Source organism: Lutra lutra, chromosome 6 (assembly GCF_902655055.1).
Source record: "Lutra lutra chromosome 6, mLutLut1.2, whole genome shotgun sequence".
NCBI lineage: Eukaryota > Metazoa > Chordata > Mammalia > Carnivora > Mustelidae > Lutra > Lutra lutra.
Window position 1 is genome coordinate 16,663,777 of NC_062283.1, and position 27,563 is coordinate 16,691,339.

Below are 27,563 nucleotides of genomic sequence, written 5' to 3' on the forward strand. Positions count from 1 at the left end.
GACTCCAAAAAGCCAGCAAACAGTGAAGAGCAAGAAGGGAACAAAGAACTAAATAACCACAAAACAAGTAACAAAATGGCATTAAGTACATACTTATCAGTAAATCTTTGAATGTAAATGGACTAAATACTCCAAAAGACGGTGACAGAACAGATAAAAAAGCAAGACACATCTATGTGCTGCCTATAAGAGTCTCATTTCAGATCTAAAGACATATGCAGATTAGAAGTGAAGGGATGGAAAATTATTTGTCATTCAAATGGATGTGAAAAGAAAGCTGAGGTAACAATATTTCTATCAGACAAAATAGACCTGAAAACAAAGACTTGTGATCTGTCTGCACTCTGCCTTGACCTCCTTGTGTGGCCCCTGGAGGTGCACTGGGTACTTCCCTCCAGGATCTGAGGAATGAGGTTACGAAGGCACAGTATTGAGAAAAGATGGTGGCGGAATGAATAGGAGGACTGTAGGCTTATTTCGTCCCACAAACATGACTAGATAACTATCAAATCATCCTGAATACCCCAAAAGTTGTTCTGAGGATGGACAAAATAAATGCCACAACTAAAGGGAGAGAAGAGGTCACACTGAAGAAAGTAGCAAGTATGGATCTCTGGTGCTGTGGAGGGGAGAGAGCTGGTCTCAATGAAAGGCAAGGGAGTACACAGGAGAACACACAAGGAAAACATTTCTCCAAAGTCATTGGCTTGGAAAATGAGAAGGGTTGAATTTTGTGAGGTCCGGCAACCAGCAGGGCTTTAAAAGTCTGGAGTTTTAAACGTCACTGGTCTTGGCTGTGATAGAGCCTAGAGGGCATGGACTGCTTCTGGAAAGGAGGCAGGAAAACCACCTGGGGGCAGGCTCAGTCATTTAGGCATCATCCAACTCTTGGTTTCAGCTCAGGTCATGATCTCACAGTGGCGAGAAAGCCCCACGTCATGCTCCATGCGCAGCATGGAGTCAGCCTGATATGCTTTCCCTGTTCTGGTTTTAAGTACCTGCTCTCCTTCTCCCAACTTTTTAATTGGGCCATAAAACATTCTCCATGTTAACCACTCTAAAATATATAGTTCAGTAGCATTAAGTGTATTCACATTGTTGTACCACAGATCTCTGGAATTGTGTCTTGCAGATCTAAAACTCTATCCGTTAAGCAGGAGCTCCCCATTTCCTTCTCCCCACAGCCCCTACTCTACTTCTTGTCTCTATCACTTTGAGAGATATCCATAAATGGAATGATAGGATATGTGTTTTGATTAGCCTATTCACGTAGTGTAATGTCCTGAAGGTTCATCCTTATTGTAGCATGTGCCAGACTTTCCTTTTAAAGCTGGATCGTATTCCATCCTTATTCACCATTAGATGGACATTTGGGTCACTTCTACCTCTTGGCGATTGAATAATATTACAACAAACATCGGTATGTCCATCGGTTTTCAAGTCTGCTATCTAGAAGTGAAATTGCTCTCACATGGTGATTCTGTTTTGAAATTTCTGAGTGACTATAACTATTTTTACAATTAAAAAAATCTCAGGAAAATAATTGAATCCTGAAGTTACAAAGTGAAGGAGTCCTCAACCTTGTACCCTTGCACCCTGGCCCTGAGCAGTGTTCCTTCCATCACACTATACCATCTCCCTCCTACCTCAAAGGACAAAGTCTGCTCTAGAATCAGAACTAAATGTGGAGTGGTTTAGAATTATCTTACCTAGTACGCTGAAATTAACCACTGCTTCCTTCAAAAGTCTTACTGAGTCCCATAGAGCACTCTGGAAAAAAATAAGTTACGTTCATGAGCACATAATGTATTTGCATATAAACAATCTCTAAGCACTTGGTTTAAGTAGGAATCAAACATAGTTACCTTACTATTGTCTATATAAAAAGTGACACTCTGACTTCCGAGGTTGAAGTCAATCCAAAATTTCTCTAGTTTTTCATCTTCTGGTTTTCTCATCTGTAAGATGTAATTTCAACATGAATTGTGTACATGTCCTGTTAAAGAGTCAGAGGGAAATTAGTCCGCTAAAAACAACTTCTGCTTTTCTTGGAAAAACACTACTTTAATACTGTAGGAGGTCTTTATTGCCTTACTTCTGCAAAACAGGAGGAAGGTCTTAACTTCATATAACTAAGGTATTTCTGGAAAAAAAACAAAACAAAAAACCACAACCACTATCCTTAGCTTAACATTTGAAAGATGTTTAAATGTGTCAGAGGACTCTATTCACCTATTTCCCCCCTGAGAGAATTATAAGTAGTCCTATCTTGAAGCAGAAACAATAGAAATACTGCATAGAAATGGAAACTTTAAGGAGGTATTATCAAATATAAGTGATTATTTGCCATCTACCTTACTATATCCATTAGAGCTAAAATGTGAAGATTTCAAATTACCTTCATTTTAATTGGTTGTAAAATAAATAGGTACTTATAGGAAAAAAGCTTCAAACCACATTGTTTATAGAAACAGTCAATGTCTCCTTCTCTGCCCTTCAACTTGGTATCTTTCCAGAGAAAGATTAACGATGTCTTTGTTTCCTCCCAGATGTTTTCTAGACATATCAGAAATATATGAAGAGTTTATATCTTAAGACTGGGGAAAAAAAAATAGACCACTTGCTTTTCTGAAAATGGCATTTCTTGGGCAACTTTCCATCATATGTGCTCATTTCTTTGAATGAAGGCTTTAACTATAATGTACGTTATGGGAAGCCAGTTGAGGGCCATGTTGAAGCTGATGAGAATGTAGAAGTCAAAAAAAAAAAAAAATCTACCACCAAGCAGATACTGGAAACTTCAGATAACCAGAGGAATAAAAATAGAGATAGAGAAATCAATCAGGCTACTAAAATCAGTCCTAGGGAGAAGAAACTTGTGGTAGAGTCAGGAGTTAAGGGTTCAGCTCACAGAGGCAGAGAAACAGCCTCTAAACTCAAAGCAAGGAAACGGTTGATGAGGACATTTTGACATGACAAGGTCCAGGAAACCTCAGCTAAGTCAAGGTTCATAGGTCTTTGAAGAATGTATCCCCTGTGAAGATGCTGTAGGTGGACCTTGTTCATTTAGAAACTGAAGAAGGTGGTAAAAAGAAACTGCTCACCCTTTGACTGTAAAATACAAGGTAGAAGTATCTTGTGAAAAGACAGCCCCCAATTTCTGTGGATAAGGTGGGGAGCATCAAATGGAAAGAATCAAGGGAATGGTTCTTTTCCTTACAATACAGGCATGAATAATGGTATCCACTAATAGAGTAAAATAATGCCAGATTCCTGTAATAGATCTCATGAACACAGTAACAACCCTAAAATTCCTGTATCTGGCTTTAACAATAGAAACCTTAAACTTATTAGTAATGCATCCCAGTTAGAGCAGGAGAGAAGACAGGCAAAGAAAGGCTTCGGAATGGAGACCTCTAAAAGAAGCAAGCTTCTTTTCCTAAAAAGCCCTTCTTTTAGGGAGAGCAGTTTGGCCTAAGTATGTATACCTAAGTTAGGGTCTATGAGACCCATATATACCACTTTCACAGCCCTAGAGATGAACATACCTCATGCCCATCAGCAAAAGCAGCAATACACGGAAATGAATAGACCCTGCAAAACATTTCACAATGTAAAAAATAAAATATGGGTGGATACCCAACACAACTTACACATGTTCTATAACAAGCATTTTTATCTAGGGTATGTGATTAAATCTCTTTGCATAAACTATGAAAGAGGGTCTCAAACCTACAAATGGATACTACTCTGGGGAAATTTCCAGTCTCCATCTGGCTAGTATACAAGTCCGGTTTACTGGTCTACCAGCCAGGCTTACTAATACTCTATCTCTGCCTAGCTGCTGGGCCAGATTACAATGAAAGGAGTGAACTTAGCAAATTCTCAAGAACACTTTGTAATAAATCTATCTCTACAGACTTCAAATCCTCAAAAAAAATCATTTCATAAAATCTCTTAGGGAACATGTTAAATATATTCCAAAGCATAAGTAAATATTCTAAAAAAAAAAAAAACTGATAGAGGTAATTTTTAAACATATACAAACGAATCACTACGGAGAGTGGATCTAATCTCCTGACATTTCTATTCAATGGATAATCTAGTAGTGATAAGTTATGTATTTTCTATTCTCTCCTGAAATAGAATGGAGCCTAGATTTCTAATATTAGATATTTTCAAAATAAAATAACACCCAGAGACATACTTACCTTCTCTTATCACCAAGTCGGTTATTTAGGTAATTGAGAAACCGTCTACTATCCTTCAAAGAAATAATGCAAACTTTAAGAGAAAAAAGCTTTTACTATTTTTTTTACCAGCATGTAGAAACGAGGGTTTGCTCTGAATTCCCAGGATCCAGTAACATCACAGTGTTCCACCAAGATTCATTATTACAGGTTAATTAAAACAATACTCTGTGTTAGAAAGGGGAAACTTCAGACCCAAATTCTGGAAGGAACCCCCAGCCAGGAGATTTTCAGCTGAGGAACGCTTTAAGTTTCCAAAGGTTATGTGCACAGTTACATTTCACTGGGTTGAAGGGAAAAGAAATACATTTAACTAGTGACCTAGATTACAGTTTATATGCTAATCCATTGGGGATCCATCTTGCTAATATCTACCCAGGACGAGTCAACCACAAACCCATAAGCTTATACATTTCGGGTTTATTCTGGGAGCATTATCCATTGCCAATTTTCATCATCAAGAGTTCTCTACCCCATTCCTTCTTGGTTTCTCTCTTCTCACACAGGTTCTGAGAATAAGGATTATTGTTAGAGAGTTCTCCTACCCAGAAGCCAGGAAGAAGGTAAATTTGTTGCCTCCAAAATACTAAAGCTGAACAGACACCAACCCAGGTTTTTGTCCCTTTTCTTAGGGAGGATTGAATATTGTAGTCCCTCCTTACAATCCACATCTTTATGCAGCACTAAATAGACAGCAGCAATGTAAGCCTTGACCTAGAAGTAGTTCCATTAAGAAGACAATGGCTCTATGGGGGAAAGGATTTGAGAAATGTTACTTTTGACTTATTTTCGTGGAATTTCCTTGACCACAAGGGTATAATGAAGAGGAAAAAGGGAACTAACCTCTGAGTCTACAACATCCCAGACACACTGGTTTCTCTCATTCAGTTTTCACAGCTTTAAGGTGGGTTTTATTCCTATCTCACAGATAATGACACTGAGGCTTTGTAAGTCAACTACCTACCAAAGTGCGTGCATCATGTAAGCCATGGAGGTAGACTCAAACCAGAGGCTTATAATATTTCCATTTCCATCAAAATCAATACTGGTTAAGTAACTAGTACCTATCTGGCAGTAGGCTCAAAGTTAGTATTTTAAGTGTATTTAAAACTTCAGATTTAATAAAATTCTAATTGTATAGTGGTTTTGACCAGAAAAGCTTGGTTCAACAGGAGCATGGTTACTAAGAATTGTACCTTTTCCTAAAGGACCTAACCTTCATTGTAAGAACTTTTAGAGAGAAGAGGAAAACCATTTGAGCTATTTTAGGATGAAGGTGAATATGCAGCAAACGATAACCTTTTTTTGTGCTATTTGGGGGTATAATCGCCATGAACCCAGACTGCATGGAAAACACTGGAAATTACTATTCCTCTAAAATAGAGAGGCCTGATGGTTCAAAGCACAACTACCCATAATACTCCTCCAACTAATTCACCCCATGCCAATTTCAACCTCCCCTCATTGCCCCAGCTGCTCTGTACAAGGCTGAAATGCACATTTTCTCTAGCTCTCCTACCATCTGAGATTCACTGAAATTTGTTCCCCCCACCATGACATTTTCATGGGCTGGGTCCATCATATTCACATCACCTGTCTCCAGTCCAAATTACCTTTAAAAAATCTGTATGCCCATATTTGGTACAGATATTCTGCTGAGTCCTCAGATCATTTCACATAAATGAGAAATAGGAAGCTTAAGAATGGCTCCTTATTCACTTAATCGGTTCTTAATTTAAGAAAATCTCCTCCCCTGACCCCAGTGTTGAAGAGAACACTGAGGAGGTTTAATAAGTATTGGGTAAGTAGACTTTTGATGACCAGGAATCTCACCGTCTCAAATTCTCGATCTTTAATTTCTTTGAAAGCTTCAGCAAGGACATCATCTTCAAACCACTCATGGACAAGCTCAGCCCTTGATTTCTTCAAGGTCAGTCTACACAATGCTTCAGAAAGTGCAACCTGCTGGTCATAATCTAGAGATTAAAAAATGGTAGGTTATTCTGAGTTGGGCATAAAGCAAAAGAAAAAAAAAAGTTCTACAGATTAACACTTGTTGTAAGAAATTCCATCTTTGAAGACTGGCATTGTATGTTACAGTTATAGGCAGTAATATGTATCCTAAAGCACCATTACTTAAATTCAGTATTTAACATTAGCAGAAAATCTAAATAGCCCAGCATATAACAAAACATTTCTACATTTTATGTTTTATATTAAAACACTCTTCAAAACAGCCCCAACAGTCTTAATATTACTACAAAAATAAAATCAGAATAAACTGTGATACTTCATGACTGATAATACATAACCTGTTTAAAATGCAAGTAATTTTAAGGATAAAAAATAAGCTGCAGCCAGATATGTACAACAGGAGGACATTTATAGAATGCTTTTAAAATTTGCAAAGCAATGTATGAAGTAATGAATCACTAAATTCTACTCCTGAAACCATTATACTGTATGTTAACTCAAATTTAAATAAAAATTAGAAAAAATAATGTGGTTTATGAATACATAGAAGTAGAAGAACATACTTTTGATTGAAAAAAACAAATCCAAGGCAAGGATTACCTCTACCAGTGGGGAGGAGAATGGGATCAGGGACATGTACACCAGAAGTTTTACATGTAACTGGTTTATTTTACTGAAAAAATAAAAACAAAAACAACAAAAGACCAAAAAAACCAAGACCATGTAAATGTGGCAAAATGTTAGAATTTGACTAAGCTGGTTGGTGAGGAAATGAGTATTCATGAATTATTCTTTATGGCTTTCAGCATGCTAAAACTTTTCATAAATTAGAAGTGTTCTTCCTATTTTCAACTTGACCATAATTTTTACCCATAGTTCTAAGATGCTCACAAAGCCCCCAGTTGTCCAACATGTAATACTCTAATATTTAAAATTCTAAACAATTCTTACCACCCACAGTCAAGATTGTCCTCGCAAGGTCTTTCCTGAAACATTTAGATAAATAACATTTTACTGAAGTGCACATAAAACCTTACTCTATTGGCATTAAAATTTAAAACCAAGATGCAGGGGTGCCTGGGTGGCTCAGTAGTTGGGCATCTGCTTTCTGCTCAGGTCATGATCCCAGAGTCCTGGCATAGAGCTGCCCCTGCCCCCCGCCCCCCGCCCCCCACCTGTCAGTCTCTGCTCGGTGGGAAGCCTGCTTGTCCCTCTCCCACTCACCCTGCTTCCGTGTCTCTCTCGCTGTCAAATAAAATAAATAGTATCTTAAAGAAAGAAACCGTTGGATTTTCACTGACGAACATTTGAAAAAAATAAGACAACCAAGATGTATATTTTTTAAAATACAGAGAGAGCACACGCATGAACAAAGGAGAGGGGCAGAGGGAGAAGCAGTCTCCCCTCTGAGGAGCCCAACACGGGACTTGATCCAGGACCCTGGGATCATGACCTGAGCCAAAGGCAGATGCTGGACTAAGCCCCCAGACCCACCCACCAAGATGTCTATTTTTAGAATTATTTCAAACGTAGCATCAGAATTTCTTAAATGTCAAGAATACATCTTGACGTATTTCTTAAATGTCAAGTAAAGTTAATGACTTAAAAGCATTTTTAAAAAGAGGCTAGAGTTCTTATATACTCAGAGGCAGTATTGCTCCTTCTGTAAAGGGGATTCAATTGGAGGATGTCTGAAGATCAACAAATGCTAAGATTCTGGAATTTTATAGTCCTCTCACCAACTTGCATGAATATATTTTTTGAATAAATCCTTTTAAAAACATAGTTGACACCTGAAAGAAATACTACAGTAGGTCTTGTGAGTCCTTCCAGTGAGCTCTTGAATAGCTTTTAAAAACTGGTAATTTTAGCATTATAATGTAATAACTTAACCATATTACATCCAACAACAGATTCTCACATTATATAACAATTTCAGTTAAATGCTAACAAGTATGATACTGGTCTTTTAATGTCTCAAATAACTCCCATTTTAAAAAATAGATTGGCCAAGAAATCTTGTAGTTCAATTTCTCATAAACAGATGGCTTTGTTACTATTAAGAAGAAACCTTGCCTTAAAATAGTACCCCTACTTTGTGCTTGCAGACTTTATATCTAACCTTAAGTCCAGAACATTCCAGACTTTTTAGGACACACAGTAAGGCAGGACCATACGATTAGTTTGAAAATTTAAGAGAAAACATCGGATCAGTTGTTCTCCAATTCTAAATATAACATTAAGAGTAATGATTAATTTAATCTAGTTAGATATTTTTTAGGAAATATTCAGTAGAAAAACTGCATCCTGCAAACACTAGTTAAATGAACAAACATGACAGCAGTGGGCTCCATGTTCCCTATCACTTCATTCAGGCCTATAATATGACAGACTTGGCTGCCCTTCCTCTCTTCCGTCATGGCTGCAGGTCACGTGAATGATGGCATACCACAGTATGTCAATGATGCTGGTTGGTGGCTAGCACAGTTAACACATTTAGGTTCAAATTTTAGAGTAGGGTGCTGGTTCTGCTTTTCATGGCCACACATTACAACCTTACTCCTAAATTTCAATGTCCCAAGAACTACATAATCATAACTAGGCCATCAAAAAAAAAAAAAAATCCACTTTTTTTTCTCCCATTTTTGAAAAGCAATACAAATGCCAATGGCATAGCTGAAAGTTGGTAGCTTTTGAGCATTTGCTACTAAGTAACATGGTCATCACTTTGAATGAGTTAGTTCATTCAACCTGTATAATAACTATCAAGAATCACAGTTGGCTCCACTTTACAGGTGAGCAAAGAGAGGTGGCAAAACCAGATCTGAAGCCCAGCAGTCTGGTCCAGAGTCTACTCTCTTAACAATCTCCTATGAGTCACTAATTTAACTCACATTCACAGAGGAAAAAATAACCTATAGCCCAAGAAAGCATTTCAGCTCACAAACTTGACAAACATACTATTAAGAAAGAACTTAGCAAAGTCTAGCTTTTTCCCCTTAGTCCTCCGTCACTGTTAGCTCAGAGCCTGTGCACAGCAGGTGCACAAAGCATTTACTGAAGAAAGCAAGGAAGGCATCAGGTCTAAGGAGAACAGAGACAGAGGCAGTACAACCAGGAAGTTTTTACCCTTACAGCATCCCATAATCAAGTACAAGGTCACTTACATAAGACGACTTGGGCCTTCCAACAAAGGGAGTCGTCTTCGCTCTTCCTGAGGCAGGTCATGCAAAATGGAGTTCAAAGTTTTCAAAGCCTGGAGACGGGGAAAGTATGGGAAGAAACATGGAGGCCGATTGAACAACCCTCTCGAAGGCCTTTAGAGCAACTGTTAGCAGATTTGTTATTTGCAACTCACCTCCTGTTGAATCAGATGACTTACAGTCTTTTCTGTCACCAGAAACCCTAAGGTAAATATGAAGGAATCCAAAATCTGCATTTTCCCTGAAAGCATAATTTTAGAAAAATCAAACGGATACGAAGAATAAGGAAAGGACTCCCACAAAACAGGAAGAGGCAAAGACTGGAAACACCATGAGAGCAGTGAACATTTTAGAAATTGAGACAGTCTGGGCAATAAGACAGGGATAAAATACACTTGCAGCATTTAGACCTTCATTGAGGAAGAGAGCAGCATACACAAAGTGTGGCTGTGTGTGATTACCTTGTCTCAAGCAAAGCTACATTTTTTTTTTTTTAAATCCAGACTGAGGGACAGATATACAAAGGATAGCTACTGCAGTTTTGTTTCTTACGTTGTATATTTCTCCAAAAATAAAAATTTTAAAAGGTCTTATGCTAACAAAAGCAGGGTTTAAACAAAGTATTGACCTTTACTAAACAGCATAATTATAGAAGCTTCAGTTATTTATGTCAGTACATCGTAACAAGAAATGGGTATGTGATTATCTTATTGTATATCATATCAATACTAGTATTACTAATAGTATTTATGATCATAATACTACTTATTAATTTTGGCTAATAATTATCGATATTACTATATAATGTTGATTATATATATTAATTATCCTGCTTATTAAACTATGGTTTAATTTATGCACAATAAGATAAAATTATAGTACATTTATGAAAAATGAAAACATTTGTGTTAAGATCATAACATTATTTTCATAGGTTCAAAGGTGCAATTTTGATATATAGATTTTTTTGGTCACATGTCATATACTCACCCCCCATAGAACTCATGAGACTGTATGAACCCCAAAGCAGAAAAATAGAAGTAAAAAGGATTCTTCTATCAAAGAAAGCCAGATTGATACTGCTGGATGGGCTCTGGAAATCAGAAGTTTGGCTAAGAGCTGTACCAACAACTTGCCTGCCAGTTTAAAACTTGAAGATTTCAACACAGCCCAGATGGACAGCAGAGGATCCTAAAAACATTTATGTACCTGTTAATTAGCAACTATCAGGTGTCCTGTCTTTTCATTTACATAGTAAAGAAAACAAATAGAGCCTTAGAAAAGGGAAAGAGGAACACTGCCATTAGGTAGCAGAAAAGGGACTTTTTAAAAAGTGCTTACTTCTGGAAATGAAGATTTAAGAAGCACGTGACTGGTCACAAAAAACTTAAGAGAACATGAATTCCAAGAAAGAGTCTCCACCCTCAAAGAGCCAGCATAATAACTTGTCCTGAGATCCGGCATGAAAGTAACAGTTTCAAAAGTATCTGGGGCACACACTGAAGAAATTGATTTACTAATCTCAGAGTATGTGGTAGGAGGCAGGAATCTTTAGGAGACTTCTCTAAATACAAAAATGCTGGTGGACACCATTTTTCTTCCTGTCCCTCAGCTTACGTAGCTGGACATTTACTAGAGCCAGCAGTGACACTCTCCTCCAGTCTTGCTAGAACCACATGCCCCACCCCCAGTGCTCCCTTACAGACCTGCCCCATCCAACCCACCTGCCTTAGAAGCCATCCTTACAGAGTGGCTCCCCACCATACAATGCAAGGTGCCCCAGTGGGAAACCAGCACCACTCCCAAGAGACTACTGCCCTGGAGAGAAGGAAGAAATAATCCCACACACCAGTTTGCCCACAGTTCTAGCAGCCAAGCCTTTCCACAGATCACAGGGGGAGAAAGCCCTGCCATTAGGTATGCTTGCAACAAAAAGGCTGATTGCACATACCTAGTCTGACTGCCAATCCCATCCACCAATGAAAGCCTCTGAGCCACACAGGGAGAAAGGCTGGTCATCTGATACAATCACACAGAGAGGCTAATTCCAGACAATCAGACCGATTGCTGATCTTGTCCACCTACCAGCCCGCAGAGGCCTTACACAGGCCCCTCAATGCTGCGTGGATCAAACCCTGCCCAGTGTACCCACAGGAGGCACAGTGGGTCTATGGAGCTGACTGGGGTGAAAACACAGCTAGACTCAACAGTAAGGTATATGCAGCCCACATAGGAGAGACCCCAGCTTGTGTGGTTCTGATGACCAGAGGGCATGACACTACAGGGAACCACTGAACTTCTATACAAGGCAAATACTTTCTAGCCTAGAAGACATAGCTATCCCTCCCTAACATATAGAAAAAGAGTGAGGAAACAATAGGTCTTAAATGAAAGAATAGGACACAAACCACAGCCCAAGAGCTAAAAGAAATGGAGATAAGTAATATAATAGAGAATTCAAAGTAATGGCCATAGAAATACTCACTCGACTTAAGAGAATGAGAACAAAGATAGAAAGCAACAAAGCAACAACAAAAACAAAACAATTAGAGGGAATCAATAATATATTAGAAGAGACAAAAGAACAATTCACTGATCTGGAAGACAGGGTAATGGAAAAGAACCAAGCTGAACAGCAAAAAGTGAAAAATGAGAATAGGTTAAGGGAATTCAGCAACATCATCAACCACAGTAACATTCGCATTATAAGGATCCCAGAAGGAGTTAAGAAATGGACAGAAAACTTATTTGAAGAAATAACTGAAAAATTCCCTAAACTGGAGAAGGAAAGAGACAACCAGACCCAGGAAGCACAGAGAAATCCTAACAATGTAAACCCAAGGAGGTCCACACCAAGACACATAAATACTAAAAATGACAAAAAGGAGTTAGAGGATTTTAAAAGCAGCAGAGGAAAACCGTTACATTTAAGGGAGACCTCACGAGGCTATCAGCTTATTTTTCAGCAGAAACATTGTGAGCCAGAAAGTAATGGAATGATATATTCAAAGTGCTAATAGGAAAAAAAAACCTATAACCAAGAGTATTCTATCCAGAAAGGTTATCATTCAGAATAGGAGAGAGAAAGTTTCCCAAACAAAAGCTAAGAGTTTTCATTACCCTTAAACCAGCTTTACAAGAAAGGTTAAAGGGAATTCTTTGAAAAGGAAAGGCCATGACTAGAAAGTTATAAGAATTCACAGGTAAAAGCAGTTATAATTATAGTGGATTCCATCATAAAGCCAGTTTGTTAACACGCAGTAGTAATACAATCTGCTCTATCTACAGGGAAAAACAGTCAAGGGTAGACAAAATAAGACAATGCAAAATATATCATATACATAAAACATGGAAGGTGGAGTAAAAATGTGGTGCTTTTAGAATGTGTTCAAACTTAAGTAGCTATCAACTTAATAAAAGCTGCTATGTACACACAAGAGGACATATATACCTAATGGTAGTCATAAATAAAAAAACCTCTGACACATACACAGAAGAAAAAATGCAAGTGTAACCCGAAAGAAAACCTTCAAACCACAGGGGAAGGGTGCCTGGGTGGCTCATTTGGTTGAGCAACTGCCTTCGGTTCGGGTTGTGATCCTCGAGTCCCAGATTGGACCCTGTGTCAGGCTCCCCGCTCAGCAGGGAGTCTGCTTCTCCCTCTAACCATCCTTTCTCTCATGCTCTCTCTCAAATAAATAAAATCTTTAAAAACAAAAAACAAAAAACAAAAAAACTACAGGAGAAGAAACCAGAAGATACATAAATAAACTGAAAAACAATTAAAATGCCAATACATACCTATCGATAATTACTTTAAATGTAAATGAACTATTTCCATTACAGGGAAGGTGGGTAAGAAAACCCTGAGGTGACCTCCTCCCACAGATATAAATTGTTAACACTCAACAGCGTAAATAACCCAGAAAACAACCTGAAGACAGGCATAACAAACTCCACATTAGGTATAGAAGAGGCCATATTGGAGAAGATAAGAAGGGTGAAGAGGAAGTGGAGAGCAAAACTGACAGCAGCCATTCATGGCAGGTGGAAGGGAGAAGCCCCAGAAATGAAGGGAGAGACATAGACTATGATGCCAAGGACTCCCACACAAAAAAGGTGAATTCCCACAACAGCAGGGTACATACAACACATAGGGGATACCCTCTAAAACACTAAGTTCTAGTGAAGAGGGGACACTGCACTACAGGATAATGTAGGCCCTTTCCTTCATAAGTCTGTTTTTTTTTGTTGTTGTTGTTTTGTTTTTTGGAGGGGTGTTTTTTTTTTTTTTTTTTTTTTTTTTTACACAAGAGGAGACCTAGCTGACTTTCCAAACACACAGACACAAAATTAGACAAAATGAGACCGAATGTTCCAAAGAACAGGAAAAGACCATGAAAAGAGACGTAAAGTGAATATAACTAATATGGCTGATAAATTCAAAGTAATGATCATAAAAATATACAACGGACTTAAGAGTAGAGGATATCAGAGAAACCATTAATAAAGATTAAACACACACACATACACACACACACACCCAAAAAAAAAAAATCACAAAATCATGAGCCAGACGGGTGCACCTGGGAGGGCCAGTTGGTTAAGTGTCTGCTTTTAGCTCAGGTCATAATCTCCGGTTCTGGGATCAAGCCCTGCATCAGGCTCCCTGCAGGGAGGCTTCTCCTTCTCCTGCTCACTCAGTTTGTGAGCACTCTAATAAAATCTTAAAAAAGTAAAAATAAAAGAACCAGAGCAGCTCCTGGATGGCACAGTTGGTTATGTCTGCTCTGTTTGGGCTCAGTTGTGATCTCAGGGTTGTGAGTTCAAGTCCTGTCTTGGGCTTTGTGCTCAGCATTGACTATGCTTGTGACAGTCTTTCCCTCTCCCTTTATCCTTCCCCAAATGTGCACATGCACATGCATGCTCTAAAATAAATCTTAAAAGAACCAGAGATGAACACAATAAATAAGTTAAAAATATACTAGGTGAAATAAATAGGTTAAAGAAAGGAAAGGAGTGAATTAACATGAAAGATGGTAATAATGGAAAGTAATCAAACTGAGCAGGTGAAAAAAAATTAGGCAAAATGAAAATTGACTTAGGAAGCTCAGTAACCCCATCACAATCACATTAAGGGATCTCAGAAGGAGATGAACAAAAAGGCAGCATAAAAATCTATTTGAAGAAGTAAGAGCTGAAAATTTTCCTAATCTGGGTAAGGAAACAGATGTCCATATCCAGGAGGCATAGAGAGCTTCCAGCAGAAATCAACCCAAGGAAGTCCACCCGGAGACATAGCAGTTAAAAATGGCAAAGTACAGTGATAAAGAGAATTTTAGAAGCAGCAAAATAGTTATACATGTTTGAGGAAAAAAAACAAACAAACCAAACACAACCAATCTTTCAGCAGAAACCTTCTAGGCCTGCAGAGAATGGTATGATGTATTCAAAGTGCTGAAAGGAAGAAAATTTGTAACCAGGAGCTGGTTCTTTGAAAAAGATCAAGGAAATTGATAAACCTCTAGCTAGACTCAAGCAGCAATACAAGGACAACAAAAATCCTTCCATACCCAAATAAAGTCACAAGTGAAAAAATCTATACCACAGAAATACAAACAAGAGATTATTTTAAAAAGTGTATGCCAACAAACTGAACAACCTAGAAGAAATGGGTAATTCCTAGAAATATAACCTCCTGAAACTGCATCAGGAAGAAGGGGAAATTTTGAACAGACTGATTACTAGCAATGAAATTGGACCAGTGATCAAAAAATTCCCAAAAAACAAAAGTCCAGGACCAGATGGCTTCACAGGAGAAGCTTCCAAACATTTGAAGAGTTAATACCAAGGTGCCCGGGTTTCTGGATTTCAGCCCAGGTCATGAACTCAGGGTTGTGAGACTGAGCGTGGCGGTGGCCTTTGCATTTGGCATGAAGCCTGCTTAAGATTCTCTCCCCCGGGGCGCCTGGGTGGCTCAGTGGGTTAAGCCGCTGCCTTCGGCTCAGGTCATGATCTCAGAGTCCTGGGATCGGGCCCCGCATCGGGCTCTCTGCTCAGCAGGGAGCCTGCTTCCTCCTCTCTCTCTGCCTGCCTCTCTGCCTGCTTGTGATCTCTCTGTCAAATAAAAAAAGAAAAAAAAAAAATCTTTAAAAAAAAAAAAAAAAAAAAAGATTCTCTCCCCCCACCCTGCTGCCCTCTTTCCTTTTCCTCCTCCTGTGCTCCCCCAACTCACATTTAAAAGTTAGGGTGGGGCGAAAAGAGTTAATATCTATTCTTCTCACTCTGTTCTCAAAAATAAATAAATAAATAAAAAGGAAAATTCCAAGTTCGTTCTACGGGGCCAACATTTCCCTGATCCCAAAACCAGATAAAGATACCACATACACCCACAAGAGTGAGCAAGCCAATTATCTCAACACAGACAAAAAGGTTTTTAAAAAAAGAATTAGCAAAGAGAAACCAAGGATATATTAAAAAAAAAAAAATCACTCAGTCTGATCAAGTGAAATTTATTCCTGGGATATAAGGGTATTTTGGGTCACAAATTAATGAAATATAAAAGAATAAGAACATTTTAATAGGCATAGAACAAACATTTGACAAAGTAAAATATCTGTTCATGATAAAAACCCTCAAGTAAGTAGGTTTGGAGGGAACACACTTCAACATAACTAAGGCCTTTTATGAAAAACCCATAGCTACCATCATTACTCAAAGAGGGAAACAGAGCTTTTCCCCTAAGGTCAGGAACAAGGCAAGGATGCCCACTCTCACCTTTTATTAACATAATACTGGAAGTCCTAGCCCCAGCACTTAAAGAAATAAAAAGACATCCAAATTGGTAAGAATGAAGTAAAACACATTATTTGCAGATGACAGTACTCTATATAGAAAACCTAAAGACTCCACCAAAAAACTAGAACTGATAAAGGAATTCAGTAAAGTTGCAGGATATAAAAATCAATGTACAGAAATCCATTGCATTTCTATACACTAATAATGAAGAAACAAAGAAACCTTAAGAAGATAAGGCCATGGAAAACTACACCAAACAAAATGTTTAGGAATAAATGTAACTAAAGAGGTTAAGAACTATACTCTGAAAACTAAAAAACATTGAGGAAAGATATTGAAGAGGGCACAAAGAGGAAGATAATCCATGCCCATAGATTGGAAGAATATTAAGATGTCTATAGTACCCAAAGCAGTCTACGGATTTAATGCCATCCCTATCAAAATACCAACAGCATTTTTCTCAACTAGAACAATTCTTAAATTTGTACTGAACCACAGGAGATCCCAAATACCCAAAGCAATCTTGAAAAAACTGTGTGTAGCACAATGCCAGTTTCCACATTATAATGTAGTAAACAAAAAAGTATTGTACTGGCACAAAAACAGACATATGGGTCAACAGAACAGAATAGAAAGTCTAGAAACAAAGCCATGATTATATGGTTACTTAATCTTTGACAAAGCAGGAAAGACTATTCAATGGGAAAAAAGATAGTCTAGTCTTTTCACACCTGGTGCTGGGAAAACTGGGCAGCTATATGCTAAAGAATAAAACCAGATTACTTTCACCATACACAAAAATAAACTCAAAATGGATTCAAGACCTAAATTTGAGATCTAAAAGCCATAAAAACCATAGATGAGAGCAGAGGTGTTAAGGTCTCTGACATCAGCCATACATTTGTCTACATAGGTCTCCTGAGGCAAGGGAAACAAAAGCAAAAATAAACTGCTAGGACTTCATCAAAATAAAAAGCTTCCCTACAATGAAGGAAACAGCCAATGAAACTAGAAGACAACCTGCTGAATGGAAGATATCTGCAAATGACATATCCAGTAAAGGGTTAGTATTCAAAGTATGTAAAGAACTTCTAGAACCCAACACCAAAGAAATAACCTAATTGAAAAATGGGCAGAAGACATGAACAGGCATTTCTAAGACAACATGCAGATGGCCAACTGACCCATGAAAAGATGCTCACATCACTCATCATGAAAAAATGCTCCATGTCACTCATCAGGAAAGTACAAATCAAAACTGTAATGAGATATCACCTCATACCTGTTGGAATGGCTAAAATCAAAGAAACAAGTGTTGGCGAGAATATGGAGAAAAAGGAATTCTCTCATACTGTTGGTGGGAACATGTGCTGGTCCAGCCACTGTGAAGACAGTATGGAGATTCCACAGAAAGTTCTATGAGCCAGTATTCACACTAGTGTGTATTGAGCCAAAGAATACAAAAAGTCTAATTGGAAGGATGTACCCCTATGCTTACAGATTTACAATAGCCACTTTATATGGAAACAGCCGAAGTGTCCGATAGATGAATGGATAAAAATGTGGCATGTGTATGTATGTATATATTATGTATACACACAGAACAGATTGTCCAGCCACAAGAATGAAGTTGTGTCATTTGCAACAATATCTAGAGAGTAAAATGCTAAGTAATACAGTCCAGCCATAGAAAGACAAATACCATACGACCTCACCTTTAGGTGGAATTTAACAAAGAAAAAAAAAAACCCACAAACCAAAAAATAGACTCTTAACTACAGAGAACAAGCAGATGGTTATCAGAGGGGAGGTGGGCAAGCAGATGGGTGAAATTGGTGAAGGGGATTAAGAATATACTTATGGTGAGCACTAATGTATAAAATTGTTAGATCACTATATTGTACACCTGAAACTAATATAACACTATGTTAACTATATCGAAATTAAATTTTTTTAAGAAGGGAAGAAGCTGAAAAAATTTTTTAAAGAACATTCACAAATTTTCAGGGTACCAAAAAAAAAAAAAAATCAATATATAGAAATCTGTTGTGTTTCTATATACCAATAATGAACTAGTAGAAAGACTAAGAAAATCCCATTTATAATTGCATTACAATATTTAGGAATAAGTTTAATCAAGGAGGTGATAGACCTATACTTTAAGAACAGTAATACATTAATTAAAAAAAAACCCACTGAAGATACAAATAAATGGATATGCCATGCTCATGAATTGGAAGAATGTTGTTTAAATGTCCATACTACCCAAAGTAATCTACAGGTTCAATGCAATTCCTAGCAAAATACCTATGGTATTTTTCACAGAACCAGAACAAATAATCTAAAGATTTGTATGGAACCAAAAAAGATACCAAATAACAAAGCAATCTCAGGAAAGTAGATGGAGATATCGTCCTTCCAGATTTCAAACCATATTACAAAGCTACAGTAATCAAAGCAGTATGGTATTACTAGCACAAAAATATATACCTAGTGCAACAGAACAGAACAGAGGCCAGAGAAACTCCTACTCATCTAGTCAATCTACAACAAAAGAGGCAGGTATATACAGGGAAGATGTCGGTGAGGATGTGGAGAAAAGGGAACACTTGTACACAGTTGGTGGGAACAAAAACCAGTACAACCCCACTGGAGAACAGTATGGAGGTTCCTCAAAAAATTACACGTACCGTTTTGATGTAGTCATTTCACCACTAGGTATTCACTCAAAGAAAATGAAAACACTAATTTGAAAAGATATAGGCACCGCTATGTTTATAATAGCATTACTTGTAATAGCCAAGCAACGGGAGAAACTCAAGGGTCCATCAGTGGATGAATGGGAAAAGATATGGTAGATACTATGGACTGGAACTCAAACATAAAAAGAGCATTTCTTGCCATTTACAACACAGATGGACCCGAGGGCATTAACGCTAAGTAAAACAAATCAGAAATACATGATTTCACTTCTATGTGGAATCCAGAAAATAAATGAACAACAACCAAATGGATTCTTAAATGCAAAGGATAAAGGTGACTGCCTGAGGGGAGGTGGGTGGGGGATGGACAGAGAGGAAGGGGATCCAGAGTTACAAACCTCCTGTCACAAGTCAGAGTTGATAAGTACAGCCAGAGGAGTGCTAACACCACAAACTCCATCTCTGGCCTTCGATTCCGTGTCTTGTTTGTATTCGCGCCATGACCTGCCTCGGGGCTCCATGCTCCATGCCCCATGGGGAAGGGGTGTCCTGACTGGAATGCACAGTCTCATTCTGACCGTCCCTTAAGTAAGGCCCAGAAGCCCCCCACTGCAGAGAACTAGTACCGCTCTCCGGTGCACAGCTGGTACGGCTTGAGATAACTACCCTTGACCTGACCACCATGCCCTTCACGCTATACAGGCTGTGGATTAAGGTCCGGACTTGGCAGTGAACAGCTGCCTAGCTCGGGGATCATTGGTCTGCTCCATCCCACCCCCTCCCCCATCAGTAAGTTATCCTGAATATAGCTGTGTAAACAGTACAGAAGGCCTGCTTCCTTCTTTGGTCTTAGAATGCCTTCTCAGAGTATAAACAATACGGCAGTAATGTTATAAGACGACAGAGAAGCCACACTCATCATAGAGAGCATTAAGTCATGTACCTAATTGTCAGGTCACTATGTTGTACCCCCGAAACTCTAAGTCAACTGTACTTACGTTGAAAAAAAAAATATTTTTAAAACATTGACAGAGAGAGAGAGCACAAGCGCATAAGCAGGGGTACCGGTGGAGAAGGAGGAAGCAGCAAACTCCCCGCTGAGCTGGGAGCCCCATCCAGGACTCTATTCCAGAACCCTGGGATCATGACTTGAGGCAAAGACAAACACTTAACCAACTGAGCCCCCAAGATGTCCCGCATTAAAAATATTTAATATAAAATTAAATGGACCTCAGGCAAATCAAGACATACTTTGTAACAAAATCTGTTACTTTATAACAAAATTACCATAGGACAATCTGGGGCAGGGGGTCAATAAAGCTAAGTACTGAAACATGTTTTACTTTTATATGTTATTTAGATGAATATTTATAGCAGAATATTCTAATAAATAATTTTTATAAATATACTTACCTTTACTACTACTCCTGGAAATAATCTAGAAAGAAAAAGTAAAGCTTGTATTATTTTATAAACCATTATCAACTATAATATTAATTCATTAGACCTGATATTTCTCTAATAGGCAGGAGCAGACTTTCATTAGTAGGAAAAAGAAAGAAATCCTATCTGACCTTCAGTCACTATTAAAATCAGCTTATCTCCCTTAAATAGGTGAATAATGTATGCATGAAAAGAAATCAGTTCTTTTTTCTATAGCATTGGTTCTACATGGTTTCTATTTCATGTATTTTAATAAAATATGAGAGTTAATAAAATATGAGAGTATTGGCAAAACCCACATCTTAGAAAACAAGTTTTATAAGTAACTTGAAGATTCCTGCTAATTACCAATGGCATCTGTCCTTGCTTCCTTACCAAGGCTGTGTCAAAGAAGTCTTCTATAACATCAGTGAGGGATGTGTCGGACGCGGACTCTGCCGTGGTCAGAGATGCGGTTGTTTTTTCAAACCAGGAAACCATGTACACAAGAGAAGAAACAATGATGGAACTATCTGTGGCCGTGTAACTACTGTCTATTCAATAAAGTTTCATAAATCTTTTACCAGACCAAAACAGTTTTAGAGACAGATTTCTAGAACATTTCAGTTAGACCACTAAGGCCTCCATCTAGAACTCTCCAGAATCAAGTCCTACCGCTAGAGAGTTGTACTAATTGTCAGATACCAGCAAGGGTTGGCCAGGATTGATGCCAAGAAGTCCTATATAGGGTCTGGGGATTAAGAGACAAATGAGCCTCCCCAACACAGCAGCAATTCTTATCATCTGGGAGGCTGGAGAAAGACTATTCAAAGAATATGCAGAATTTGCAAAGTGCTCCAGAAGTAAGTTAGTACAGTATATATGCTTCAGGCCAATTTTCTGCCAAAAGCTTCCAGCTAATTGGAGATTTGTCTTCCTGTAGGAACATATATCCACGTTCTTATTAAGTTGCTAGGATTGGTAGGATTTTTAAAGTAAACTCATATAAACCCTCCTAGAATCTTTATTCAAAAACAGGGAGGGCCATCTTTAGACCATTTTGGCTTATAAAAATAATCCTGTGTGCATAGTTTGACATTTTCAATTGAACATGTAGTAAGAGGAGTTTGTAATGAAAAATGCTTAGAAGAGTGAGCCTTGGAAACTTGGTCCACTTTGGAGCCAAGAACCCAGCTGGGGACCATAGACAAACCAATCCATTTGCAACCTTGACTTTGCATTAGGAAAACGTGGAGAGCTTTGAAACCCCTGATGCCGGAGACCCGTCACAGACCCAGTACATCGCTCTCTCCGGTGAGGGGGGGACCCAAAGAGGGCTTTTTAAAGCTCTCCAGGGGCTTCTAATGCACAGCGAGGGGGGAAGGCCACTACTGAGTTCTAAGGGATGTTTCTTTGATCTCAAACCAGGCAAAGATTTGTACTAGATTGAACCATCCACCTTCTGAAGCAAACTTTTCTCCAACAGTTTAAGGGGAGGAAGAAAAAAAAAAAGCCTTCTATACAATGGAACTCACTGCTAAGGCGGTATTTCCCCCTTTCTATAGTCCTACTCTGAATGTTATGCTTTTAAGTATATTTGTCATGATTCCATTTACCACCCTAAATCCCATTCCTCTCTCAGCACATGAGAATATGTTGAGCAGAGATTCAGAGAAGTGAGGGCAGTGCCACATTATCTGATCAAGACTTGGGATTAGAAAATCACTCTCTGGACCTAATTCTGTGCCATGATCAAACATGTCCCCACAGCTGTGGGGTTACCAGAAACCAGACAAAATAGTCATTAACAGATGTACTAGGTACTACTTATACATATGGTAGAAGACAAGTTGCTTAATTCTCCAGGATCCTAGGGTACAGGACTAAATAGGTTCCTTTCCATAGGAAATTCTTACTCTGGGGAGAATTATTTCCCAGTACCTTTTGAGTTGACCTGCAAAACTAATCAACTTTAGAAGTATAGAATCTAAGGGCGCCTGGGTGGCTCAGTGGGTTAAACCTCTGCCTTCGGCTCAGGTCATGATCTCAGGGTTCTGGGATCGAGCCCAGAATCGGGCTTTCTGCTCAGCGGGGAGTCTACTTCCCCTCCTCTCTGCCTACTTGTGATCTCTGTCAAATAAATAAATAGAAAAAAAAAGTATAGAATCTAGCATCCCATCCACTTTGATAGTATCACTCTATTTTTCTTTGGCCAAAACTTACATGAAACAGAACATGCTTTAGAATGTGCCTAAGTTCTGGTTCTCAAATTTTCATCACCAAGCAGAATTCCAACAGAATATGGAAATTTCCATTTGATTTCAAAACTCCAGTGGAAATCTGATCTGACCCTTTAAATCTTGGAGGTTTTTTTTTTAAAGATTTTATTTATTTGACAGATCACAAGTAGGGGGTGGGGGAGCAGGCTCCCTGTGGAGCACAGAGCCCAATGCAATGTGGGCTCAACCCCAGGACGCTGGGATCATGACCTGAGCCCACCGAGCCACCCAGGCACCCCTTGGAGGGGTATTTTTAAAATCTAAACAGAAAATTCAGGTTGGGACAGATCTCATCTTCCCCTGCCCCAGAACAAAACAAAACACCAATCAGCTTAGGGTTCCAAGTCACGGAGGCGGGGTGTGTGTGTATCCTGTTCCCTTTCCTTTGAAATGGTTTTACCTCCTCTTCCCCATCTCCTGTTATCTGTGTAACTATATGAGGGAGTTAGGAGGCACTATGTGCAAAATGAAATCTATAGTTCACCTAAGCAAAATCCTTAGATTCATCCCTCTCCGCCACCCTCTAAACGGTTTTAAAATCCCTGAGAGGAGTTAGGGAAAGCCTGGTGTTTATTTGCTCTTCCCTCAACCCCCAAAGAGGGGGTGCCACATAGAGTCATTTTAAAGTTTGGAAAAAAAAAAAAAAGGGAGGTGGGGGAGCACAGGGAGATCTCCCTGAGCCAAACTGTTTTTTAAACAGATATTTTTTTAATTATGCATGGTAATATACAGTATGTAATTGCACATCATATCAAGATATAGAACATTTCCACTCCATAAACTTTCCCAGGGCCGCTCTCTAATCACTATCACCACCAGTATTAGACACTATTTTGTCTTATAGAACCACAGGTTAGTTTAGCCTTGAATTTCATATGAATAAATCATATTCCATATGCTCATCTATGACCACTTTAACTTTTCATTTTATTGTGTTATGTCACCATAAAATACATTAGTTTTTGATGCAGTGTTCCAAGATTCGTTGTCTAACACCCAGTGCTCCAGGCAATACATGCCCTCCTTGGTACCCACCACGACTCCCTCATGCCCCCCAAAACCTTATTTGTTTCTCAGAGTCCACAGTCTCTCATGGTTCCTCTCCCCCTCTGATCTCCCCCAATTCTCTTTTCCTTTCCTTCTAATGTCCTCCACGTTATATTATGTTCCACAAATATGTGAAACCATAAGATAATGGACTTTCTCTGCTTCCTTGAGCAGAGGCCTTGCTAATCTCCTATAGTTTCAATTTTAGTTTATGTGCTGCTGAAGTGAGCATGCCAACCTGGTCTTACTAAACGTCAGATATTGGAGCCCGCTGGGGTGGGGGGGCGGATTTTGGAACCAGCCAGATCAGGCTCCTGCCCCTCTATCTTCCCCCATCTCCTCACCAACAAATCAACATCTAAAAGGGCTGCAAAGTCTGCTCATGAAAAGAGGGACATAACAGATTTGATGAACTCTGCTTTGCTTCCAGATGCCATTGTCAAAGCATAATAGTACCCTCTCGTTAATCCCTAAAACAGAATAAACAGTCACAACTGCCTGAATTAGAAGAAGCATTCTTTTTTTTTAAATAATGTATTTTTATCCCCAGGGGTACAGGTCTGTGAATCACCAGGTTTACACACTTTACAGCACTCACCATAGCACATACCCTCCCCAATGTCCATAATCCAACCACCCTCTCCCTACCCTCCCCCCAGCAACCCTCAGTTTGTTTGGTGAGATTAAGAGTCACTTATGGTTTGTCTCCCTCCCGATCCCATCTTGTTTCATTTATTCTTCTCCTACCCCCTTAACCCCCCCATGAAGTGGAGATAGAATAAGCACTCTAATAAGTATAAGTATTTTTGCTCTTTGTTTTCTCAGATTCAACGGAGTTTCACGGTTGGAAGAATAGGCTGTGGCAAGGGGAAGTCTTTGATCATTTATCCAAAATGAGTCTTGTTACTCATGTCTATTAAAATAGCTTTTAGAGTCTTTGAGTGGGGGAGCATGTAATAGTTACTCCCGACTCAGGCTATATTCAGGTGAAATTCACTAAAATAATTAAAACCTGCGACTACAACATTGGCTGGTCAAGGGGAGAAGAGGGAAGGTCGGGCTCATCCCTGCAGACTCCCAGAGCACTCAACACATATACCAAACAACCTATCCTGAACTTCATGTTTGCTGATAAAGGCGGTAGGCATCCCTACCAATTTTTCAAGTTCATTGCAAAGGAACAAACTACCAAACTAGATAACTGGTTTCATTCCAGTTCTTTAAATGACCCAACGCCATACAAAATTAAAACAAGACCCTTATCTTTGGGATCAGTCCCTGCTGAATCAGCAAAGGCTCCTCTTCTTTGAGGCCGTCAATGAAGAATCGTTGAAGACATTTCAGCAACAGCGAAACATGCCGAAATTCATTTTTCTCCAGTTGCTGGGTATTAGACCACACAAAGTTAAAACCTTACAATGAAAATTATTAAGGGAGTGGATCCTAAGAGTTCTCAGCACAAGGAAATTTTTTCTTCTTTTAGGTTTTAAGTAATCTCTATTCCCGACACGGGGCTCGAACTCATGACCCCTTGCTTTTCTGCCTCAGCCAGCCAGGTGCCCTTCATCACAAGGAAATTTTCTATTTTGTATCTATGAGATGACGATGTTAAATAAACTTGTTGTGGTCATCATTTCCCAATACATGTCAGTCAAAGCACTATATCATACCCCTTGAAGTTACAGCACTAAGGGTCAATTATACCCCCCCAAAAAACTTGGGGGGTGGGGAGCATTCAGAATAATCACACATTGGTATTCTCCCTCCCCCCACACAATCAACTTTACTTGCCTTATTTATGGATCTGTCAAGATAATAGAATACAAGATGATTGTATTTTTGAGGAACGCGGCTTTCTCTCTGTTGAAAATACTCTTTTATTTTCTGAAATCCTTTATCATGGAAAGCATCCATAATAAGTGATTGAAGCTGGAAAGTTGAATAGTTTGCAAATTATTTCCCCCCCAAGAATATTTGTTTCATAGTCCTATTTCTATCAATAATTCAGTGTGGAATTAATAGAGGATAAATGTAGTTCTACCTTGAACAGTAAATCATTTAGCCAATGATTGCAAGCTCTCTTAAGCCAACAAGCTCAAAACCTGGTTTGTGGACCAGCAGCAGCACGGTCATCACCTGGGGACTGGTTAGGAATCAGAAACACCGTAAGAGGTGGGGGAGGTCTTCGCCAAATTGCATGCTAAGTTGGAGAGCCACTGACTTAGAACTAAAAGTCCAGATATCTGTGGGAGAAGAGACTTTATCCTTATTAAGGTTAGAAATTTTAGGACACTAAAAACGCAAATTATGAGTGACACAAATGACAGAATTTGAAGAAAATGAATTTCACAATCACAGGTTGTTGACTAAGTATGCGAATTGTCATAATGAGTGAAATTTTTTCCACCTGAACATCAGCCAAGACCTTCTAAGACATGCATTTGAACAGACCCTTCCTTAAGTATCTGTACTCTAAAGATAGGATTTTTTTCCATTTTTATATAATTTCATTCTCACAGGTTAAATTACCAATATACAATTTTTTAAAGCTTTTGACAGAGAGAGAGATCACAAGTAGGCAGAGTAGCAAGCAGAGAGAGAGAAAGAGAGGGGGAGAAGCAGGTTCCCTGCTGAGCAGAGAGCCCGATGCAATGTGGGGCTCTATCCCAGGACCCTGAGATCATGACCTGAGCCAAAGGCAGAGGCTTTCCCACTGACCCACCCAGGCTCCCCTACAATATTATTTTAGTAAGGAGGTATTTTAGTATATACAGCTCCGAATTCCGCATATTCTTAGTACTGATTTAAAAGGAAAGATCCCGTTTGAAATTAAACATGTGAAAAGAATATTTTTAAGTGAAACTTTTGTGCCCAGAGTGTTCCACAGATGTTCTCACGTAATCCTTACCACCACCCTGAAAGGACAGATTCTTTATCTGGGGAGATTGAAAGGCTGGGAAAGGTTAAGAACTTTCATGAGATGGCCCAGCTGAGACTTACACTCAGACTCTCAGAAGCTCAAGCCTCTGTCTGAGACTCCACTTGGCTTCCCTGCACTCAGATAATTCCAAACACTTTGCCTTGGTCTTCAAGGCTCTGCAGGATTTGAACTGTCAACAACTTCTGCCTGACTTCCCTACTAATAAGTCAAAAACAAAAATAACAACAAAGTTAAATTACATTAAATTTTTTTTTAAACTCAAATCCTGCCTTCCCTCAGGGCCTTTGCACTGACTGTTCTATGCCTAGACTGCTTCTTCCTGCCACTTTCTACCTGGCTGGCTCCTTATCACCCTCTGATCTCAGCTTCATTATCACCTTTTTAGGTCTTCCAGGACTAACTCAAGTAAGGCAAGTGCCTCTGCTCCCCACTCTCCATGATGATCTCCTCTTTCTTTCCTTCCTACACCTTCCCTTTGGTCAGTAACCTATTTCTTTGGCTCTCCACCAAGCTGTAAGCTCCATGTGGGGAGGAATTGTATGTTTTGTTCAATACGGTTTACCTAGAATACTACCTGGCCCGAGATATTTCAGACTAAGATATTGGTAGGGTAGTCGAAGGTATGGTAATGAACTGAATAGGAGACTAGGGAAGAGGAAGGAACAAAGATTTCTCTGCCTCTGGCTTGAGCAACTGAGAACTTTTGTGCTGATAGCCAGCAAACACAGAACTAGGAAGAGGGCACGCACACACCCGCTCTCTCCCTCCCCACCCAGCAAAAAATAAACTTGATCTTTACATAGAAAGCGTCGGGGGCAAGTCCACTCCCAGTGTCTTCCTTCACAGACTGCAAAGGACCTTCCTCTACCTGTGTACAAAACGATTGTTTTTAAAAATGCCTCCAAAAATGAATCTTAAGTTTTAAAAATTAATGAAGCATCATAGGG

General features: G+C 39.0%; 1 protein-coding gene across 1 annotated transcript in view; it reads right to left on the minus strand.

Moving 5' to 3' along the window:
• SYCP2L (synaptonemal complex protein 2 like) overlaps positions 1-27,563 on the minus strand; it is a 105,292-nt gene that overhangs the window by 72,666 nt on the left and 5,063 nt on the right. Inside the window, exons 5-16 of the mRNA XM_047731957.1 lie at positions 25,467-25,604; positions 24,939-25,058; positions 20,746-20,850; positions 20,341-20,365; positions 9,583-9,668; positions 9,392-9,480; positions 7,176-7,210; positions 6,084-6,226; positions 4,212-4,264; positions 3,549-3,594; positions 1,866-1,958; positions 1,710-1,770 (exon numbers count right to left, since the gene is read on the minus strand). Of these exons, the coding sequence (XP_047587913.1) occupies positions 1,710-1,770; positions 1,866-1,958; positions 3,549-3,594; positions 4,212-4,264; positions 6,084-6,226; positions 7,176-7,210; positions 9,392-9,480; positions 9,583-9,668; positions 20,341-20,365; positions 20,746-20,850; positions 24,939-25,058; positions 25,467-25,604 (994 nt within the window). The remainder of the gene's footprint in view (positions 1-1,709; positions 1,771-1,865; positions 1,959-3,548; positions 3,595-4,211; positions 4,265-6,083; positions 6,227-7,175; positions 7,211-9,391; positions 9,481-9,582; positions 9,669-20,340; positions 20,366-20,745; positions 20,851-24,938; positions 25,059-25,466; positions 25,605-27,563) is intronic.